Source organism: Saccopteryx bilineata, chromosome 5 (genome assembly GCF_036850765.1).
Source record: "Saccopteryx bilineata isolate mSacBil1 chromosome 5, mSacBil1_pri_phased_curated, whole genome shotgun sequence".
Classification (NCBI taxonomy): domain Eukaryota; kingdom Metazoa; phylum Chordata; class Mammalia; order Chiroptera; family Emballonuridae; genus Saccopteryx; species Saccopteryx bilineata.
This window is the reverse complement of record NC_089494.1, coordinates 189,876,911-189,899,394: the sequence shown is the minus strand read 5'-3', so window position 1 is coordinate 189,899,394 and position 22,484 is coordinate 189,876,911. Positions and strand designations below refer to the sequence as shown.

General features: G+C 37.7%; 1 protein-coding gene across 2 annotated transcripts in view; it reads left to right on the top strand.

Moving 5' to 3' along the window:
- Nucleotides 1-3,117: 3,117 nt before the first annotated feature.
- The window catches only part of GRID2 (glutamate ionotropic receptor delta type subunit 2), a 1,655,975-nt gene continuing 1,636,608 nt past the window's right edge, over nt 3,118-22,484 (top strand). The window contains exons 1-2 of one of the 2 annotated variants that reach the window (XM_066279539.1): nt 3,118-3,187; nt 4,045-4,168. In XM_066279539.1, the coding sequence (XP_066135636.1) occupies nt 4,081-4,168 (88 nt within the window). In that variant the 5' untranslated portion in view covers nt 3,118-3,187; nt 4,045-4,080. Of the gene's footprint in view, nt 3,188-3,700; nt 4,169-22,484 lie in introns of those variants that run through there. The other variant, XM_066279540.1, reaches the window with a different exon arrangement.

Genomic DNA, 22,484 nt, shown 5'->3' with positions numbered 1-22,484 from the left:
GCTGAGGATGGCTCTTTGGCCTCTGCCTCAGGTGCTAGAATGGCTCTGGTTGCAACAGAGCAGCACCCCAGATGGGCGGAGCATTGCCCCCTGGTGGGCATGCTGGGTGGATCCCAGTCGGGCGCATGCGGTAGTCTGTCTGACTGCCTCCCATTTCCAACTTCAGAAAAATACAAAAAAAAAAAAATCTGTGTATTGCCTGACCAGGCAGTGGCACAGTGGATAGAGCATTGGGATGGGATGCAGAGGACCTGGATTCAAAACCCCAAGCTCAGCAGCTTGAGCATGGACTCATCTGGCTTGAGCATGGGGGTCACTGGTTTGAGTGTAAGATAATAAACATGACCCCATGGTCACTGGCTTGAACCCAAAGGTCACTGGCTTGAAGCCCAGGGTCACTGGCTTGAGCAAGGGGTCACTGAGTTGACTGGAGCCACTCTCACCCCCATCAAGTCACATATGAGAAAGCAATGAATGAACAACTAAGGTGCTACAACTATGAGTTGATGCTTCTAATCTCTCTCCCTTCCTGTCTATTTGTCCCTGACTATCCCTCCCTTCCTTTCTCTTTTGCAAAAAAAAGGTAACTAAATTTATATCACAATATGCAATTTTATAAAATAGTGGCAAATACAGTTACACATAATTTAAAAATGTGTTGAAACTTATATCCCATATAAAAACTATTAATTAGGACTCATTGGGTATAGAAATTATTTGATCAATGAAATGATGGATTTTTTTTTTTTTTTTTGAGAGCAGCAGGGAGAGAGAGAGACAGGAACATCAAGCTGCTCCTCTATGTGCCCTGACCAGGGAAATCCAACAGGCAGCCTTGTTGTTTCAGGATGATGCTCTTAACTGACTGAACTTACTGGCCAGGGCCTGATTTGTACTCTTCAATTGCAAATCAATAAACCACTGTTTTACTGTAATTTTGCATTAACTTTCCTGTATTACTTTTGGAAAGCTGTATCTCATGGTTCATGATGCCTTAATGGTATTCTGTGATGTGTCACTCAGATTAATTTAAACAGTTGAGCATTTTAACAGTGGTTCTGAACTATAGCTTCCCATTAGAGTCATGTCAAACATATTGGCGGTGCTCCAAACCCCAGCGATTTTGATTAAATTAGCCTGAAATGATCTTTTTGAAAGTTGCTCAGGTTATTCCAAAGTAAAGCTACCTTTGAGAACCACTAAATGGGAGGAGTTGCCATTAATGACAATGTTTTGCTCGTAATACACTAGAACAGATTTCCAAGAGAGTAGATATTCTGAATTGATTATATTTAGCTAGCTCCAGGAATAAGACTTACTGAGCCATGACTGGGTCAGCTAATATTTTAAAGTTGTTCCTAGTTCTCTGATTTTAAGATATTATGGTGTTCTTTCCATGTTAATAGTTATTTCATAATATTTTCTTGATAGAGCACATAGTGACTCATCAATTTTTAAAATGTGCTTGTGAATAATATAATAGAAGCAAGCTAAGGGGAGGTACATCATGCTTTCAAAGATTTATTATATGTAACAAAATAGAATACATGAAATTGCAACAGAACTCTTCGAAAAATAAAATGACTTCAACAACATGAATGGAATCAATATTGAGTTCATGTGTACTAATGACAAAAATAATAAAGAAATAATCAAAATTGAGAGATATTACTCAGTGATGTCTTCTTGGAAGCATTGGTTTATAACAAATTTAGAAAGAAGTGATGGATTTCAAGTCAACATTGATATTCAAGTTAACAAATGGGCTCTGTGCAAATGCTACAGTGAATAAAATGTGAATAAACTATGGTTCTCACTGTCAAGGCATTGATGATCTAATTCAGAAGTAGGCCTATCTCAGTCCAATACAAAGGGAGAATATGCTATGATACCACAGTAGAGGATGAGTTTATGTCATATTACAAAATTGTGTTCAGCTTCATGGGGAAAAGGAATTTGAACTAAGCCTTGAAGTGGTGGAGGAGACTCATTGGGAGGATAAATAATTGCATTCCAACACAACTATTAACATAAGTAATAATATGTCAGCACAGCATTTTCTGGAATGCTCAAGGAAATAATGTACAAGATGAACAGAAGAAGCATTTCACAGAGATGAGAACACACAATTGTGTTTGGAGAAATAATAGCTCAATTCACTAGACTAGATAGAAAGAAGGGCTCAAATGAAAGAGTAAAAAGATAAGAGGTTTGCCAAATTTGGGGGCAAGGGAGGCAGGCCTCTGTAAAGTTATTTGAGGAGTTTGACATCCATACATACATTCCAAGTAGCAAGATAACTGAAATAGTATTAGGCCCCTTAATACCTGGCCTCAACTAGTCACTTGGTTGTGCTAACAGTCTGAAATAAGGCCAGACTTGCTAGAAGTTAACCATTAGAAGAAAAGAAGTCACAATCCTTGGTATTTTAAGGAACAAACTTGCAGAAAACTGTTTCGTTCCAGGGTTGGGAGGCTGCCTTTAGTACTTTCTCAGCTCTTTCCATGGAGAAAAAAAACCACCTTCCCATTCTTCATTTATATACGTAATCTGTCATCAAGCTACTCATTGTAATATTTTGATCAAATGTTCCCATGAAGCATGTATGTCTGTTTTACTTAATTATTATATATTTTTAATTTCAAGATCTTCTTTATCTGTTCTCTAGCCTGAATTCCTGAAAAATACACTGGAGACTGGGGTGGGGGATCACTGTATAAAAGGTAATTAGCACGTCCTCTTCTTTTTATAACTTTATAATTGAAATCTCATTAAAAGCTTTTTAGGTCTCATCTTCCTTAGTGGCCAGGTGTCCCTAATTTGTTTTTAAACCAACATGACTAATTCCAGGCAAAGACTAGAAAAAGTCTGATACCTGTTAGAAAATAGCCAATTGCAAGGTTAAATAAGTGGGGTGACTTTTTAGGTTGCCTTTAACCTTGTTTTTCTGTCTTTCACTTTTTTTTTTTTTTTTTTTTTTAAGGCTTCAACGTCTTTTCTCTTAGAGTCCTGCCTTTTTTCAGTCCCGGTTGAAGATTCCAAGGGAAATGAGAGCACTATTTTGTTTCTCCCTTGTATTGCAGATAGGGGGAGGAGGTGGTTATTAGAGAGAAGCTCTTCCTCTCTCGGTTTCCCCCTCTCTCCGCCTGACAGCACCGCTCTCTCGCGGGCTCGCTCGTTCTCCTAGGTAATCCATTTCTAGGCAACGTGGGGCTAGTGCCGAAGCTGCCAAGCTCGCTCTGTCCTCTGTTCCTCCATCCCGCCAGGCGAAGCTCTCCAAAAGCATCCTGCAGCCCGCGGCGGCTTCCCTCCGCCTGGCCAGCCCCGCTGCTCGCGCCCGGCTCAACTCCCCCGCCAACCGCGCCGGAGCGAACCGGCTTCCCGGCCCGCCTCGCCGAGCTCCGCTCCCCGCCTCGCGCAGAAAAGGGATTTTTCTCTGCATTACTATCTGCATTACCTTGAAGTTCACTTTTTCTACCCCTTTTGGAGAGGGCTTTCCCCCTCCCTGCTGGAACCTGGCTGCTCCTCTTGGAGTCTCCTAATCTTTTCTTTCCACTTAGATTTTATTTTGGCAGCAAAGACAAGTGATTCTCTGCGGGCCGTTAGGTGGTGGCGGGGGTGCTTTTTTGGCGGCAGAGGGGGAGGGGAACATCCGGCGTGAGGGAGGAGGTGGGTCTGTTGGAAGTTGCTGCGGAGCTGGGACCCGAGACCCGCGGCCCCGGCGCAGGGATGGGGATGGTCTGAGCTCCAGCCTCTCCCCCTGCCCGAGCGCAGCCGAGACTGGATACATTTTTAAAAAGCCAAACTGCAAACAACTCGGGCGATGCCAAAATTTCCTTCCAAGTGACACGGCTTTGCGAAGGAGGATTCCTCAGGCTGGTTTCTTTCTCTTATTCGTGCTGCCTCCCTCAGCCACGATTAAAGGCTTTGCTCCGGCAGTAGGAATTTAGGGGGGAAAAGAAAAACCTGTGCTAAACTCTATTGTGACCTTAGACTCTTTGGACTGGTTTTTGTGGGTTTTTTTTTTCCTTTTAATTTTGAAAGAAAATCCACTCTGAAAGAAAATCAACATAGGAAGAAATGGAAGTTTTCCCCTTGTTCTTGGTTTTGTCTGTATGGTGGTCTCGAACCTGGGACTCGGCGAATGCGGATTCGATCATTCACATCGGTAAGTAAGGGCAGGTGCTGCCCGTGGTACTTTTTACCGTATTGGTTCGGAGACGTCTCCCCTTGGCGTCCCCCTCTCCGCCCTCTGTGTGGCTGTTGGCGGAGGCTGCGGTTCGCTACCCCTTCCCAGTACCCTTCCCTTCCACTTGTTCAGTTTCCTGGCAGGATGTGGGTGCCGTGCGAACCTTGACTTGCGCTGTTGTTTGGCGGTGCATCGTGGAGTGTGGGCTACATGCGTGGGGGTCTCGAGTTTACCTCGGGTTGCTTTTTTGTCGGGAGTGAGGGTGTTCTGAGTGTGTGGGGAAAGGAAGTTTAATGGACTCAACCTTCCATATCCTTTCCCGGATGTACATTTGTTCCATTTTAAAAGATTATCTTTGAGGGAATAGAGGAGGTGTCACCTGTGAGGCGAAAAGAACTGGGGTGGGAGATGGGGGAAAGCTCCCTTCTGATCGAACAGGTGGTTTTGCAACGTGAGCCGCTGCGTTGGCCGCAGCGTTGTGCGGTGGTGACGGGCGGCTGGATGCGCCCCCAGCCTCCCTCTCCTCTTCCCCTCTTCTCGTCCTCTTGGCTTTGCGGTCCTCGCGCAGAGTCGCTGCGACGGGGGCAGCAGGAGCTGGCGGCGGTCTAGCGGGGCCTGGGATCCGCGCGCCTCGCTGCCTCGCAGGCTCGCACGCGTCGCCCGGGCCTGGCGCGGCGGCGAGGCTGGCCCCGGGGCGCTCGGGCAGCGCGGGGAGCCGACGCGCGCAGGCCGTTCTCGTTGGCCGCCTCGCCTACACCTGCCTCCCGGACACCTGCCTCGCCTGCCGTCAACTCTCAGTTGCGGCTCAGGGCCGGGAGGGGAGGCGCTCGGGCTACGGCGGGGCGGCCAGCCTCCAGGAAGGACGGCAGGGCCGGCCGGGAGATGCTCTTGGCCCCACCTATTGGCAACCGGACGGGCCGGGACTGGCCGGGGACGGGCGGGGGCGGGCAAGGGCTGCGCATCATTATCATGCACAGCGCTCGCGGCTCCAGGCTCCAACTCTTCTCACTTGCTAATCTTTGAAAGCTGAGGGGAGATGAGCTCGTGCAGCCTTTTCTGCGTTAATGCGATTTTCTTTTCGGATATTCGCATCCGCGGGACAGCGAGGTTCATTTACTGGGCTGAAGAGAGGCCCCTCTTGGGGATTTTTTTCTGGGCACAAGACTTTTATCTGTCCTCACGGCGTGATGTTCTGAAAATTCAGTAGACAGCTGGGTCGCAGCATCTCCCCTTTCTGTCCCCCTCCCCCGTGCAACACACAGCCCCCCCCCCCCTTCTCCTGCAAGCGTAACGTGCTGCAGGTGGAGGTTGTGCCTGTCCGAGCCGAGGGTCTTCTATCTTGTGCGTGCCCTTAGCGGCCAGCCCCTTAGCTCCAGGGGCTCTCTCTCTTGGTCTCAGAGGCTGTCTCTGTAAACATGTCTGCCATTCTCTGTCATTTATATCAATAGAACCATATGTCTCTGTGCGAGGGGTAATGAGGTCAGGATTAAGAAAACCTTGCATTTATGCATTAAGTAAATTAAGCACTAGATAGGTTGCCTGCTACATCACGTTTTGCCCGGGGACCAACAGTGCCTGTAGGTTCTGAACTTTTCAGATTGAAATAATGGTCTTATGGAGGCGTTCAGTAATGCTGATAGAGTTTAGAAATGATCTGTGCTCCTCTTAAAGAAATAGCATGCATTTATGTCCAGTGTAAATGACTGGAGCAGGAATGTAGATGTGTATTATAATTGTATTTATTCACTCATTTTATCATTAGGGGTTTCTGCCTTATGCTCTGTCACTCAGGAGGGAAGGCTTGTGGGTAAATGCTTATTTCATTGCTTATTCTGTGGTCTACGCAATAAATACATTATTTGCAAACACCTATAGCTCTTGCTCTTCTTTACCAGATGAATACTATTTTGCAATGCAGTCTGGGCATTTGTTTCAAAATAGAACACAACTATTGTATTTTTTCCTTTGCATTCTGTTGTCTGTCAGAGTGACATGGCTTACTTATTTATACCAAGACCAAAAAAAAAAATTCTTTAGAAAGCTGGTTTTATGCATGAAGTGTGTATGTTCTACGAAAAGAAATCATTACTTCTCAATTAATTTGACTTGGATGCAATTAGTACATTAGACAAGAGGATTAGCTTCTTTTATAGACTACCTAATAATGCCATGAAACTAGCAAATTGATGATTGTTTCAAATGCTCAGAATATCATTTAAAATATAGTGAAAAATGTTATCTCCTGATTTAAAAAAGAAGAAATGTCCAAGACTAATTTGTGTGTACTTCAGAGGCTAAAATTCTGTCCTACCTTCATGCCCATCCCAGGCAGATTATAGTAAATTCAAAACTGAATGTGTATATTAAAATTTTAAAGAACCAGTTACTATTCATTGGATAAGTTTACGTGCTTGGTTGAATAGGGAAAGAGAATTATTTATCTTTAAGAAGTAATTGCCTTCATTTAATATTTAATGTGAGAAATGTGCTTATGGTAAATATATTATTTCAGGACTAAGGGATAGTGATGAAAGGAGGGAAAGGGAATGTCTCAACTCTAGAGATGTAAGGAGACATATAGAAATGAAAGGTTTTCACAGCCTCATGTGATGTGTTCAAGAAGAAAGTAGCTGCAATATGTAGTTTAGTCAAGCTGGAAAGATAAAAAGACTGCTATAATAGGTCCTTTTTTAAAAAAAAAAATCTTTATCCTGTGTATTTATTGAACACCTTTTATACATACTTCAGTGTGGGGATACAGATTTAGTGTACAACATTGCCCGTTCTTAGCTTTATTAAAAATTTAATTTAATTTGCATTGGTTAATAACATTATATAGATTTCAGGCATACAGTTCTGTAATACATCATCTGTACTGTGTGTTTACTATCCCAAGTCAAGTCTCCTTCCATCACCATTAAATCTCCTTTATCTACCCTTTTCCTTCTGGTAATCATCATACTCTTGTCTGTCTATAAGGGTTTTTTAAAAAAATTTGTTTGTTTGTTTGTTTTTTGGTTTTTGCTTAACCCCATTACCTTTTTTTACTCAGTCCTCCAACTCCCCTCCTCTCTGACAGCTGTCAGTCTGTTCTCCATATCTGAGTCTTTCTATTTTATTTTGTTCATTAGTTTCTACATATAAGTGAAATCATACTGTACTTGTCTTTCTCTGACTGCTTATTTCACTTAGCGTAATATCCTCTAGGTCCATCCATGCTATCACAAAAGGTAAGATGTCCTACCTTCCTACAGACAAGTAGTATTCCATTGCAATAGTTTTTTAAAATATTGAATCCTTTTGGCATTGAACCAAAATATATGTATAAAAACTTTTTCCATTCTTCTTTCTTTTTCTTTGTTTTTTACTGTTCATACAGATAGTTTAATAAAGTTAATTATATATTTTAAACCTTAATATGTTTTATTAACACATTATTAGTTCATTACAATAAAGAGATAATCTAATGGTTAAACTAATGATTTAAATGGAAATGTATTTATTTCAGACAAAAATGCAAAATATTGTAATTACTTTGAGTTTCTGTAAAGTCATATTTTAAACATATTCGCTATTTACATCCATTTGTTTAATATTCATGCATACATACACAGCATTTAGAAATAAATTACCTCCATTGTGATCTTTGCCCCCTCCCAAAGAAAGGTCTTTTGATATATAAAAACTATGTAAGTTTGAATTATGCTTCTACTTTAAGCCTGTGCATTGATTGAGTAATTTCATCAGACCCACATTACTTGATTGCTTAGAAGTTTCCTAATGATCTCTATGCTGTAGGAAGAACCAAAAATTCGTGAGTAGAATGGCAATGATACTGTGTTTTATGAGGCTATTCAGAAGTTGCTCTGATTTATGTAGCTAGAAAGCTCCAAAGTCTTTGAGATTAGCTACGCTGAGTGCTATTTTCTTCATACATCAGTCGTCCCACACTCTTGACTCCCTTAACACAACAGGAGTTTAGAGCACTGCTTTAATTAAGCAGGGATTAGGTGGCATTTCCAGTCAACTGCACAGTTTGTATTTTGCTTCATATCTAATATGGAGGATCTCATGTTTTAGCAGTTTGTGTATGCTCATTTCTTTATCTGGTTCCTGTGCTCACAGAACTCATTCAAATGAGCTATATCCTCAGTTATGTATCTCTACAAGGAAACACTGAAACTGAGTACTTATTCATATATTACAAAAATCACTGATATGTTTTTGTTATCAGTCATGGTAAAATATGCCAACAGAGAAGGAAAACCTAGCATTTATTCATGTTTTTTTTTCATAAGCCATTGATACTTTATCCTCCAAATCATAACCATTAACTAGGACATTTGAAAAGCCTAAAATAATTCAGAGTATTTTCATCATGAGAAAGTTCAAATTAAAGTACAGTAGCTGTACTTTAAATATGTAGCTGAATAAAATTAAAATACATAGCTAAATAAAATCGGTCATTGCATTAAAAACAAAAATAGTTGGTAGATTTAAAGCATCAGTTTTTATTTTGTTTGTACTAAGGGCTATTTTATCAAATACAGAATATAAAAGCATTTCCAGAAGATGTGCTGTGTCTTCTACCAAAATGTTTCTTTTTCAGTGCTTTACATGATTTGCATTGTTTAATGATAGCTCTCAAGAGTCATTAAGGACTCTTCTCACTGTATAAGATATCTCAATGATTTAGGTTACCCTTTTATTATTTATAGTAGTTTATGGCTCCCTAAATTATGGGTAACATGTAGTATAAACTTAGAAAGTATTAAGAAGTAACTTCTGAATTTAAAATAAGGATAAACTTTATGTTTATTCTGTTTCATTAATACAGCTATTTGAGTACAATTCAGATGTGCATTAAGTCAGACAACGTTATTAATCAATGATATCAACTATGACATGACTAATAAGTCATTACAGTACGGACCTTTGCTTTCTACTCCAAATGTAAATCCAGTAAATACCATCTATAAATTTTATTGAAATATGAATTAAAATCAAGGTGATTAACTTTCAATTTACCCATCAATAGAAATCATTTGAGACTGTTAAGAGTAATGGAAGAGGCATTAGATTTGATTCTAATCCCTAAGGTTAAGTTTATCATGCTATAATTTTATCTTGAAGGACTATTGTAATTTTAGAACCATACAGTTTCATGCAAAATTCTTTTACTTGCATATATTCTTTTAGTGTTAAGAGGTAAAGTATTTGGCATTACTATTGGATCTTCACTGTATTTCATATTATAGACAGCTTATTCATGAGTAGCAGTATTTAGATTTTACTACAAATATAATATTTACTAGAAAATATACTTATGGCCTACAAGATAGCTTTGCCATTAGGTGTCACTACTTTCTGGGCTGTTTCTTTGTTGTCCTACTTGAAATTCACATGAAATCTATTCTTTTAAATTAACAACAACAACAAAGAAAAGAAAAAGCCATATAATGAGGTTTGTGATGCTGTAAGATACGGATAGTTTTTATTTTTAAACCTTTAGTGGAAATATCATACCCTGTCTCTTATTCTTGTAAGAATTTAATTTTAGAACATATCAACACCCTCTATGCTGTAGATAGATTAGCTTGCTAGACCCAGTGATGTAAATTTTTACAAATTTAAAACATTACAGAAATATATTCTTAAAGTAATACTTGTTCTCTGTGGAATAATCTGACACCAAGCAGTATGTAAAAATATGTTACAGTGCTGGTGTAAACATACATTAGTGAGTGAGTTAAGCAATTTCTTAACTTCTGTGGTTCTGCTTACCCATGGAATATTTGGAGTTCTGAACTGATTGATGTTTTTAACATGAAAACACATATACAAAGCTATGAGTAAAGACAAATATATGTAAAAATAGTGTCATTCATTGAATTTTGTGAATGTTCATATATATTTTCAGATAATATTGGCCTGATAAATATTGTTTCATGTATTGTGTCAGGTTCCAGAAACACCACCACTATTGCCACCATCACCACCAATACTGGGTTTGTATAGTAATATAAAACTAGGGTACGTTAGCACTTAATTGTCCTGTTTTTAAAAATTTTTTTAAAGATGCAAAATTTTTCTTCTAGTGCATCCCATTTGAAGATTAATGGAGGATGAAACTTAGTCAACTTTATTCTGATAAATTAGTTATTTTTAACTTATTGTCTTGACATGGTATCAAGTGTCCCTCTCAATCTAACACCCTGTACACCCCCCATGCCTCAAACAAAGTCTCTTTCTACCTCTATTTCCCCCACTGTCCCTCCTCCCCATACCTCTACCCCCCCTTTCCTTTTGGCTCTTGTTACCCTGTTGTCTGTATATATATGTTATGCATATATCTGACTAATCCCTTCACCTTTGATCCCGTTCCTTCTTCCTCCTTCCCTCTGATAGCTGTCCTCAGCAAAAATCACATAATTGGAGAATGTAATAGTTGGTTAAATGAGGGAACAGTTTAGTTGTATTATGATAGCCCTGCCCTGTACCAATATTAATTAATAAGCTGTTGGAATACCGTATTGTTAAAAGTTCAGAACAAGAACAGTTGATTAGAGAACTATCTAAAGGATAAGGAAAAATACTAAAATAATTCTGGGATTCATACTTAAGAGGACATCTGGGGATTCAGGTAATTTAAATTGGTAAACTTTAATGTTTGAATGTGGATACAAATTTCAGATGAATGTGAAAAGGGGGATGTATAGTAGAACAGTGAGAAACATTCTGCATCAGAAGTTTGAAGGTTTGAGGCTAAGGGCTAAGTACCTGCTTTATCGATAGTAATTAGAGCAACATTGGGAAGTTATTTTCTCTAGTTCTCATTTTTATTAACTTTTTTTTTTAAGTTAAGTGAGAGGTGGGGAGGCAGAGAGATAGACTCCCGGCATGAGCCTGACTGGGATCCACACATCAAGTCCCCTACAAGGGGATGCTCTGCTCATCTGGGGCTGCTGCTCTGCTGAACTGGGAACTGAGCTATTTCAGCCCTGAGGCGAGGCCATGGAGCCATCCAAAGTGCCTAGGGCCAACTTGCTTGAACCCTGAGGGGAAGAGAGAGAGACAGAGAGAGATAAGGGGAGGAGGGGAGGAGTGAAGAAACAGATGGTTGCTTTTCCTGTGTGCTCTGATTGAGAATCAAACCCAGGACTTCCATACGCTAAGCCAATGTTCTACCACTGAACCAACTGGCCAGGGCCTATTAACCTTAAAATACAATTTAGATTAATGATTAAGCTCTAAAATTATATAAACTATAATGAAAACAAATTCTTATATTTGGGGAATTTGTAGAAGGGATACAGTGAAGTGTGGTTCATGTAACTGCACTTAATAGCTAGGTTTAGAGTGCATTAAAACATGAAGTAAATTGAGAATAAAACCTTAATCACTCAAATGAAGGATCCTTTAAAATGAAGATTTTTGGGGGTATGAACAAGAATTGTGCATAATATATTTGTTCAACAATTCTAGATATCTCTAGTAGTAGATTGAGAGAGGTAGATTTTTTTTTAGATTTTGTCTCTTTTCTAGCATTAACATAATACTATTGTGTTACCTGTAGTGCTACTCTTACGGCACACTAAAATACTAGTGCTTGTGAAGGCTGGCTGAAGAAATGAGTAGTCTGATGTTCAAACCATCTAGGACTCCTGCAAATAACTTTTGGAATTTACAAACTGGATGCACACCAGGAATATTAGCATAGCTTTGGTATCACTAGAGTGTAAAGGAAAAACAGTCAATATTTTGTCAATGTTCTTCACAGATTCCTTCTTCAGGTATTTTTTTTTTCCTCCTTGCTGTTGTTTTCCTCACGTTGTCAATGAGAAGCTGAGGCAGAGTGGACCTACTGGAAGCTTTCTTGAGTGAGTAGAGGGAAGCTCAGAGGCAAGCACAAGAAGCTAAGCACCGAAAAGCCTGCCTGTGTGTGCTGAAAAAATTCTAAATCACTTTGTAGTCGAGGTCCTTATTAACAAATACTTTATTCATGAAAACGATCAAGTAATTAATTACAGTATTATAATACTTATACTTTTTTTCACTCCCTAATAATTCAAAGAACTATTTAAAAAATAGTCTTATTGCATTGTTCTGAGTGCAAAAAGGTGTTTGCTTCATTATTAAAATCATTATGTTTCTAGAAGTTAATATTCCTGAAACTACAGGGTAAGGTAGTCATTACTAACGATATGTATAGTATGTGTGTTAAGTAGAAGTATGTTCTTCTATTCAACAGACATTGATTCTGAATCTCTTCTCAGTAAAGTACTGTTTTTAGGCCTTGGAATTGTTGAACAAGTAACTTCTCTTTTTTAGTTTAAGGAGCTGATATTCTCATGGGGCAGGCAAAAGATGAATAAGAAAATACATGCTATAATGTCAAGTAGTGATAAATACTATGAAGAGAAATACAGGAATAGCAGGTGAATGAAGTTGCTATTTTGAATAGGGTGGTCTGGTGAGACTGACGAGATGATCTTTGAAGTAGAGACTTGATTCAAAGAAAGGAAGTAGGTCACAAGGACATCTGATGAATAAGGATTTCAGGCAGAAGGTATAGTGAAGGCAGTGGCCCTCAGACAACACACTAAGGAATCTACTTGATTTGTTTAAGGAACACGTTTAAAGAACACTTTGAAAGTTAATGTGACTATAGTTCAGTGAGCAAAGCAGGCAGTGGAAGGAAATAAGATCTGAGAGGCAGCTAGGGAAGATCTTGTAGACACTCATAGGTCATGTTAAGGTATTTAGATCTTCTGGGTATGTAGGAAACACAACGGAGTGTTCATATCAAATGTGTGACATGAAATTGTATTTCAGAAAGGTAACGTTTGCTTGGGCAGACTGGGTGTAGTGTAAATTCTGTATGAATTTTAGTTTGACAGTAGTGAATTGTACTAGGTTGTAGCTGAACTAGATGGGTCGTTTTCAGATGTTAGATATATTTTTAAGGTAGAAGAAACAAGATTTTTCTGACCGATGATTCAGCTGGGAAGGAAGTAAAGAGGTTTCAAGGTATTTTACTTGATCCAAGAGGGTGAAATGTATTACTATTAACTAAAACTGGGAACATAAGCAATGGGCAAATTTTAGATAGACATCAAAGTTTTCATTTATTAAATTCAATATTTTCATTACACATCAAATTTGAGAGTTTAAATTGGCATTTGATTATATGAGTCTGAAATTCAGGGATTCAAGCTGTGCATTCAGAATTTATCATTGTAGAAACAGTATTTAAAGCGATGAGTGGGGGCAGCTTACTTGGGAAATAAGTGTAGAGAGAAGAGCTGCAGGACTGTGCCATGGGGCGTTCCGAACCACAGAGGGCAAGAGAGGGAAGGGATCCAGGGAAAGAGCGAGGTGTGTGGCCTGCGTGTTAGAAAGGAACCAGGGGCCGAGGTGTTCTGGAAGCCAAGTGAGGCAAGTATAAAGAGGAAGCGAATGAAACATCCTGTCAAATTCTGTGAATGAAAACTGAGGCTTGTCTACAGCCTCTGGATATTTTGAGGACGAAGATCACTTTGATCAAAGTAATTTCCTGGGATTGGAAGTGACAAAATACTGATTGGGAGGATTCAAAGTACAATGGGACTTGAGGAACTCTGTTAATTTTGTTATAAGGGAGAACATGGGTGTGGTAAGATGGGAATATGAGGTAAAGGAAGGATTTTGTTGTTAAAGGTAAGTGTTGAGAAATATATAATAGTTTTTTAAAAAGTTTAATTATAAGAAATTTCGCAAAGGATTTAAAATAAAATTTTCCTTTTTATTTAAATTGATTTGATTCTTCTTTGTTCTCTCAGTGTTCTATTAAAAACCCATAAATTATACGTATTACAATGATTTTGCAGCTAAAATAAAATTTGTATTAAAATAAGAATTCCAGTAGTTATTGCATTATATTTTCATTTTTATTTACTTGTGTGTGTGTGTGTGTGTGTGTGTGTGTGATTTCCAATGTTTTCTCCTGTATGAAAACATTTTGTCTTATGGAAACACTGTAATATGAATGTTATATAGTTGTTTCTGGTTGGTTACATTTATGAATCGATGTGTAAACATGGACTACATGAGCAGTGAAGGGACAGGAGTCCTGTGGTTTGGGCATAACAATGACTGATAAACAGCAAGCTGTATTTTGGCCGGAGCATAGGAACATATTTGAAAAGCTACATATTATCAAAAGATATTTTAAACTTACTATTTTGTAACTCCTGGGTGGTGAAATGTAATAATTTGAAGGAAATACTAAGCCAGTTTAAACCCAAGTTTAAATTAAAACAGGCATCCGAAATTAGTGAAGTGCTTAGTTTACTTAACCTTGACACCATTAAAGTCACACATTACACTGGCAGCACATTTTAGACTGGCTTAGTATCTTAAAAACCAAAGAACAGGTAATCACTAGGAGCTAAAGTGGGACAGAAAGGTCAGTTCTATTGTTCTGTTGCATGTGGTTTAAGGTGAATTAAAATCTAGAAGACGGATTCTTTCTTCTGATAAATTCCACAATCTGGCAACAGACAAACTGTGTTAGTGGTTTAGTGGCAGCTGCTGTCTTACTCTTCAGTGTTGGATTTCTTCCTTGCTTATTCTGTGAATGGTGATAACAGGAAACTAGTGAATTTTATTTTTAGAAATACCAGCAACTCTTAGCATAGCCCAAATGAGACATGGCTTTTATGAATATCATTATAAATTTCTTCTTAGTAAAATTATTAAAAAACTTTTAACACCTCATTAGTTTGGGCTCATGCATAGATTTAGAGGGATTACTGTTCTGCTCCCTGTTGGTATAGCCAAGTTGGATTTTGGACATTTTTGATAATTAATTATTTTCAAGCTAAGGAATCATGATCTATATTCTTATACTCATTTGCAGAAAATATACTTTTAAGGTTACATGAAAACCATGACATGTGACTTTTTTATTGAGCACCTACATAGTTGAATAAAAAAGTACTCATGCCCTGGCCGGATAGCTCGACTGGTTGGAGCAGCAGCCTGAAGCGCAGAGGTTGCCAGTTTGATACCCGGTTAGGCCACATACCAGAACATATCGATATTTCTCTCTCTCTCTCTCTCTCCTCTCCTCTCCTTTCTGGCTAAAATCAACAAATAAATTAAAAAAAACAGTACATGCATAATATATATTTTTCATTCTTTAAGTGTTTTTAGTCATATCTGCCTTCTGAGTTAATGTTATACTATCAGGAAGCTGAAGATTGATCATTTCAGGACTCACATTTGAAAAACTGATCTACTACAACAAAGGACATTGTGGTAATCCAAAAAAATGCCATATTTATGATGCTTTAGAGATTTCATAAAGCAAACATATATTTTAGAAAAAATGTAAATGGGATACTGGGAAGACTTTATTAAAGTTTTCATTCATAGTAGAAGTCTCTATACTCAGCTTTCTGATCATTAATCATCTTGTAACTATAGGGTACAAAAACAATACAATCATGCCATAGTCAGGGCTAAGAGAAAGTCTTTACCATTTGCCTCTTATATCTTTTTTTCCTATAGAAGCCAGTAGTTATTCTATAAGGTCCAGTAAAGGAGGTGACTTTAAGATCCAGTTATCCTATAATTAATACAACTAAAGAGATTCTTTCTAAATTTAATGCTATGCATCAGATCATCTCTCTAAGCATGGTTTCTTGAGTATAGAGAAATTTTTTTCTTCCTCTTTTGAAGTTATTAGTATACTACTGTTCAATATTACTAATCTGTAATTTTTTCTAGAAGTGTAGGATATAAATGAAAATAATATAGTTTTATACTGGAGCAAAAAATTATTTTAGAGAATAAGTAAAATTAGTTTCTTTTTCAAGTAGAATAAGTGTTCTTAGGAAAACATATTTATACAAAGTTTTAATTAGGTATAATTGTGAATAAGACAAGCATAACAAATTGGGAGTAATTTTTCCAAAACTAACTGGTCAGTACTTTCATATTTCTCCATAAGAGTTCTTATTGTGGTTGATAAATAGTTAATGAAGAGCAAAATGGAAAATGGCTGTTCTTATTCTTTCTGTTTGTTTTTCTTTTTCACCCTTCAGTGGTAATGCTAATGAGCAATGAAATGGCCACAAGCAAAGAATAAGGCACAAAGGGTTTTAGATAATCCATAAACTGGAAAATCAGCCTCTGAGTGCTCAGATACGCAGGTTTGCTGAGGAGATATAGTTTTAATTTCTCAATGTATTGCCCAGATGCTGAGGATAGAAACTTCCTCCTGGCTTCTGAACCTGTAAGAATATTGAAGCTTCCAGGTCACCAAAGAGGAATACTCTGAATAACACAGGCAGGGAGCAGAATGAGGACTATTATTACTGGGGAAAGTATGCCCTTTAGTGCTAAAGCTGCTGACGACAGCTGTGGCCCCCCATGATTAGCTCAGTTTTCCTGTGTATTGCCTTATGGTGATTTTTAAAAGAAAATATATGGATTTCTGCTTTAATTTTAAAACACTTTAGTTAATTATATATATATATATATGATATATATATCACATATATATATATATATGGTTTGACATTCCTGCCAATATACATTGTTTGTTGAGCATCTACATTGTATATTCCCAGCCAGTGCTATCTTATAGACCGCAAGGAAGAATTTGAAAATTTTACATTTAAAAAGAAACTGTGAAAAACAAAACAAAACTGTGAAGCACATGACAATTGTAAATGCAAAATATGGTTAATGGTTATTCTGGGGTTAATTTGAAGAGAAGTGAGAAGGGAAAATGATGTGATCAAGGAGAGGTATATGGTTTCAACATTATGATGTCTTATTTATTAGACTGAGTGGTTGTTACACAAAGGTTGATTTAATAAATACATGTGAAACTTTGTAATTGATTTGTAGTTAATGATATGTTGCTGTTGCCTCTGCTTACAGTGAAACCTACTGGTTCAGTTCAGTTCCACTTCGGTTAGGGATTGAGGTTTGCCTTTGACTTCATCCACCACATAAGTTGACTCAGTCCCCAACACTTTTTGGAGGGAAGTAGAGGGCTTACAATATGCCAGAATCATTACATGGCAAGTCAGAGAACAATTAAGAGGTCTGTGTTCAAGCATGGCACTCTCTGTGATGGATTCAGCAAGCAAGTTGCTTTCTCTACCCTTCAGGCCTTAGTCTTAGAATCCTGGCTTCCCCTTTAGCGTACGGACAGGGAGTGTCCTTAAGGGTTGAAGTGAGAGAGAAAAGAGGAAGCAATGTACAGAGAGAACAACCAGGTTGATGCCATGACAGCAGTGTTCCATGTTTTTAATATCTCGTAATACATATATAAAAAGGTAATGTGTAATACTTTTGTAATTCATATTTTGCTAGTTATTAACACCTTCTATCTCACCCTTGAGTAAGAAAGTATGAACAATTCTTTTATAAGTTATCCTTAGGAATACTCCTGAGAAGAGAATTATTTTCTTGGTCTTTTATAGTTGTTGTTATGTGCTTATAGTGATTAAAACCATGCTAATCCACCTAATTGATATTTTGTATTTTAATATTGTCTTTTATTCCAACTATAAGCTGAGATATTGTATTATGCAGTGATGAGCAGAGAAAGAGCTTCTTGCAGCCAGTTGAGCTTCATGATGTGGCCCTTGATCGAATTTCCAATGTAACAGTTCATTTAATTCATATAAATCAGAAGAAATGAAGAGAAAAGCTTCCACAAAACAACTTCGGAGTCAGAAGTTATTTTTTTCAGCTTTATTGAGATCTAATTGAGCTATAACATTGTGTAACTTTAAGGTTTACAACATAATGATTTGATATATTTACATGTTGCAAAATTATTACCACAGTAGCCCTTCTAACACCTCTATCCTATCACATAAAATTTACTTTTTTTGTGATGAGAACATTTCAGATCTACTCTTTCAGCAACTTTCAGGTATATCATACTATATTATTAACTATAATCACCACACTATATATTAAATTCCCAGAACTGTTATTATTAAAACTGAAAGTTTGTACCCTTTGATTAATATTCCCATTTCCTCCACCACCACCATCCCAGCCCCTACTAGCTAATATTCTACTCTGTTTCTCTGAGATCAGCTTTTTTAGATTCCACGTGTAAGTTATACCGTATCTATTTTTCTTCTCTTTCTGACTGACTTCTCTCAGCATACTGCCCTTGAGGTTCATCCAAGTTGTCACAAAGAGCTGAATTTCCTTCTTTCTCATGGTTGAATAATATTCCATTACTATATACATTGTATATAATAGAATATTTTATATATGTAAAATATTATACATATATACTGTATATACCCAGGAGTGGGCAAAAGTACATTTACAGTTATGAAGACACAAAACAGAGTTTATTCTTGTGTTATTATTTGTTATTGTATTATTTTCATTCATATATATATACATATATATATATCTGATACATGATTTGTAAATACTGTCTTCCATTTTGTAGGTTGACTTTTCATCGTGTGCATTGGTCCTTTGGTTGTGCATAAGGTTTTTAGTTTGATGTAGTATCACTTACTTATTTTTGTTTCTGTAGTTTATGCCTTTGGTATCAGGTTTAGGAACACTGCAAAAACCAATGTCATAAAGTTTAGTCCCTGTTTTCTACTAAAAGTTTTCTAGTTTCAGGCCTTATATTTAAATCTTTAATACATTATGAGTTAACTTTGGTTACTGGTGTAAGATTGGGGTCCGCTTTCACTTCTTTTCTTTTTCTTAAGTGAGAGGAGGAGAGATAGATTCCCACATGCATTCTGACTGGGGTCCACCTGGCAACCCCTGTCTCAGGCTGACCGAGCTATCCTCAGTGCCTAAATCTCATGCATGGATCAGTCGAGACACTGTCTGCGAGAGGGGCAGAAAGAGAGAAAGAGAAGGAGGGGACGGAGAGAAACAGATGATCACTTCTCATGTGTGCCCTGACTGGGGATTAGACCTGGAACGTCTGCTTGCTGGGCTTATACTCTATCCACCGAGCTAGCCAGCTAGGGCCCAATTTTATTTCTATGCATGTGGTTATCCACTGTGCAGATACACCACTGTGTATTTAACTTGTCTTTTTTACAGTTGGGATGCTGCCATTTTTTACCATTAAATCAATGTTGTGATGAAAAAATAAATAAATATACTTACTGAACTTTAAAGTATGTTGTGAATAAGAGATGAAATATTGAAATGTTGATGTTGTGTTGTTTAGGGATTAGTAAACTGATGTCAAAATTGACACGTATTTCATCAGTAGAGTATATTAAATTATAGGTAACTCCCACCCCCTGAAAAAAAATTTATGAGTTTCAACTTCCATTTTGAATGAAAAATATACAACCCATATAAGTTATATTCAATTTTTTTGGTCCTAATGGGAAAAAGAAGTTTGTCCACTACTGTCATGATAAAGCAATATATGACAGGGATGCACTGTGCCCAAAGCCATGGAGTTACGAAAATGTCTGGCAAAAAAAGAAAATGGCAAGTAATTCCATTTGGCAGAAACATAAGTTACAGCGGGGGGTATGGCAAGAGAAGAGGCTAGGAATTCGGAAGACTCCTATGGAAATAATTTAGGCTGAGAGATGCCCAGCTTTGTGTGTTAGGACCTTTATAGGGGCACTGTGGTAGATGGAGACCAGTTAGAAGACCTTGGAAGTCCTCTAGGTGTGTGTTGGTGCGGGGTTGTGCTACACATGCCAAACGGGAATGGACAGGAGAATTTGCTTAGGAGAGAGGTCAAGATGCGTGCACCCATCTCCTCTGTCGTGGAGTAAGTGCGTGGAAGAACAATGACTATATTATTCTTGAGTACTATCTTCAGTGACTGAGCCAGCGAAGATGCTAATAGTCACCAACACAGGAAACCCAGAAAGAAAGGAGCCATTATGGGGGGAGAGAAACTGGGTTTGGTTTGAACTCAAAATTATTTTGGCATGACTGTGAAGTGTCATATCCCAGACAGCAGCTTCCCAATAAGCCCCTTTCCTGCCTCATATGAAGAAAAAGAAAGGCCTTTCTCTGTAGCAATCAAGCCTATTTTAATCTAAAAAAGGAAAATGTTTTTCTGGTCATTCTTTCCTTTTTTTTTTTCTTAGATTCAACGCTGATAGTGTCATTTTCTATTTAAAATATAAACCAGTTGAAATACTTTTGAGGTATTTATTATCAGAAGATAGTAATTCTAGAACAGCAAGTGCCTTATGACTTATAGTTTGTATATGTGCTTATGTATCAATTCAGAATTGTTAATTCTAAATAATAATATTTACCTTTTAAGGTATGTATCTTCATTCTTTTTTCTTGTATGAGTATACTTTTTAAGTCAGAGTCTGGGCCTAATATTAAAAGTCTAGTGCTGTTAATTAATTTATTTCCATTCAAAATCATTTAAATATGGAATGATCTTTGACAGAATCTTAGGTAACTAAGGGTAAAATAAAAATGTAATAATTAAAAATTTGTTGTGTGTATCACAAATAGAATCCTCTCGTGTACATTGTTAAAATTACATGGAAAGGTAAAATATTTCCATTGAATTTTGTATTCTCCTCTGACACATTATCTGTGAACATAATCAGTTGAAGGGAAGGAACATTGTGCTCCTAGGATGGCAGAAGCTAAGCTTGAAATAGGGCACAGGTCCTGTTTAGAACACACTAAAGAGTCTTGTGGGAAATGCAGGCCTTGGGATCTTTTTTTCTTTTTACACTGTCTTGGAGGACTCTACTTCCTAGTTAAGCATCTGTGTTCTCAGATAAGGAATGTTTGCAAACATTGATCTGGAGTCTGAGGAATGTGAAAGCAGAGGCAGTCTGTCTGCCTGTGTGTGAAAACACTGGATGAAGCGAGGAGTGGAGTGGAGTGGAGTGGATCCAAATCAGCCTGTCTTCCTTTCCCTCGGTGTCTCTGTTTCGAGTCTAGCATTGAGGCTTGTGTTTATCATACATAATGTCAGTGCTTAACCCATAAAAATAGTTCATGTAGGTGTAGTATTAGAACTTAATTTTGGCATCTTGCTCTTTTTTTTGTTGTTGTTGTTCTTACTAAGCTGATCTATGTAAGAAAGCTAAGGATGGAGTACTGAGTGCGCCAGTGGGGAGGAAGGCTTCCAGCGTCTGCGTCTCACTCCCAGGATCTCTGGTCCTACAGCAGATGAAGGGACAAGGCATTTAGCATCAGTGAAGGATAACCTGAATGAGTCGAGTCAATCAAAAACCTGTGGTGACTGGTAATTTTTTGCTTCTTAAACAGAGTGGCATATAATGCCAAAAATAGAAGCACTAGATTTGCAATTGGAGTGATACTGTATTTAACTCATGCCCCTGTCACTTTGCCAATTCGTAAGTGTGAACTCTTTAGATAAGCAATGGAACTTTGAAAGTCTCATTCACCTGCTCCTGTTTCCTCTCCACCTCATCTGGAACTATAATGAAATTTAAATATGGACTTGTGGACTCTGCATGTAGCTGTTATTCATACTGAAGTGATTGAACTTGAAATTTAAATATAGTTTTCATTAGAGCTCTGGGTCTGAGTTGTGCATTAGAAAGTGGGTGCCACACCGGAGATCAGACAAGGCTCCCTCTGATTTTTATCCTCTGTTCCTACATTAATTCAGATTTATAGATATGGGTTTTAAAAAATTTTGAGGCAAAGCATTCTATTTTATTCAATTTTTAAATTAAATTTATTGGTTAATAAATCTAATTTAATTAATTTAAAGTTAATGGTTATTAAGATTATATATGTTTCAAATGTACAGTTCTATGATAGATCAGCTATGGCTTTTCAAACCATATAAATCAAAGTTGAAAGTCTTTATTAAAGTAACTGAATTTAATGTTAACTGCTTCAAAGATGATATTTTACTCTAAATTATATGAAGTAGAGGGCTGAAATGATATCTGTTATCACTGATACTGATATTTAGCGATGCCTTTGTGGCCACACCCTTTGATTTGAAATAGGTTGATCTTACAATTTATTATCCAAACCAGGACTGTTTTGAGAGTAGAAATGGCACTATTAAGATTTCTACGTGGACAAAAGGGGCAAACTAGGTCTGACAGGAGGCAGAGAGGGATAGGACAGCACTCTCATTGCAAACTTATCTGCGGACCTGTGATGAGCTTGCAGTTGGCTCAGCCTCAAGGCTCCCCTGGGCGGCTTCACTTTCACGAGGCAGTGATTCTGATTTAGCAACAGGTTGCTACTTCCTCTAATCTAGGTCTTTAGTGTTGATTAAAGAAATAGATTTAGGTTTTGTTTTTGT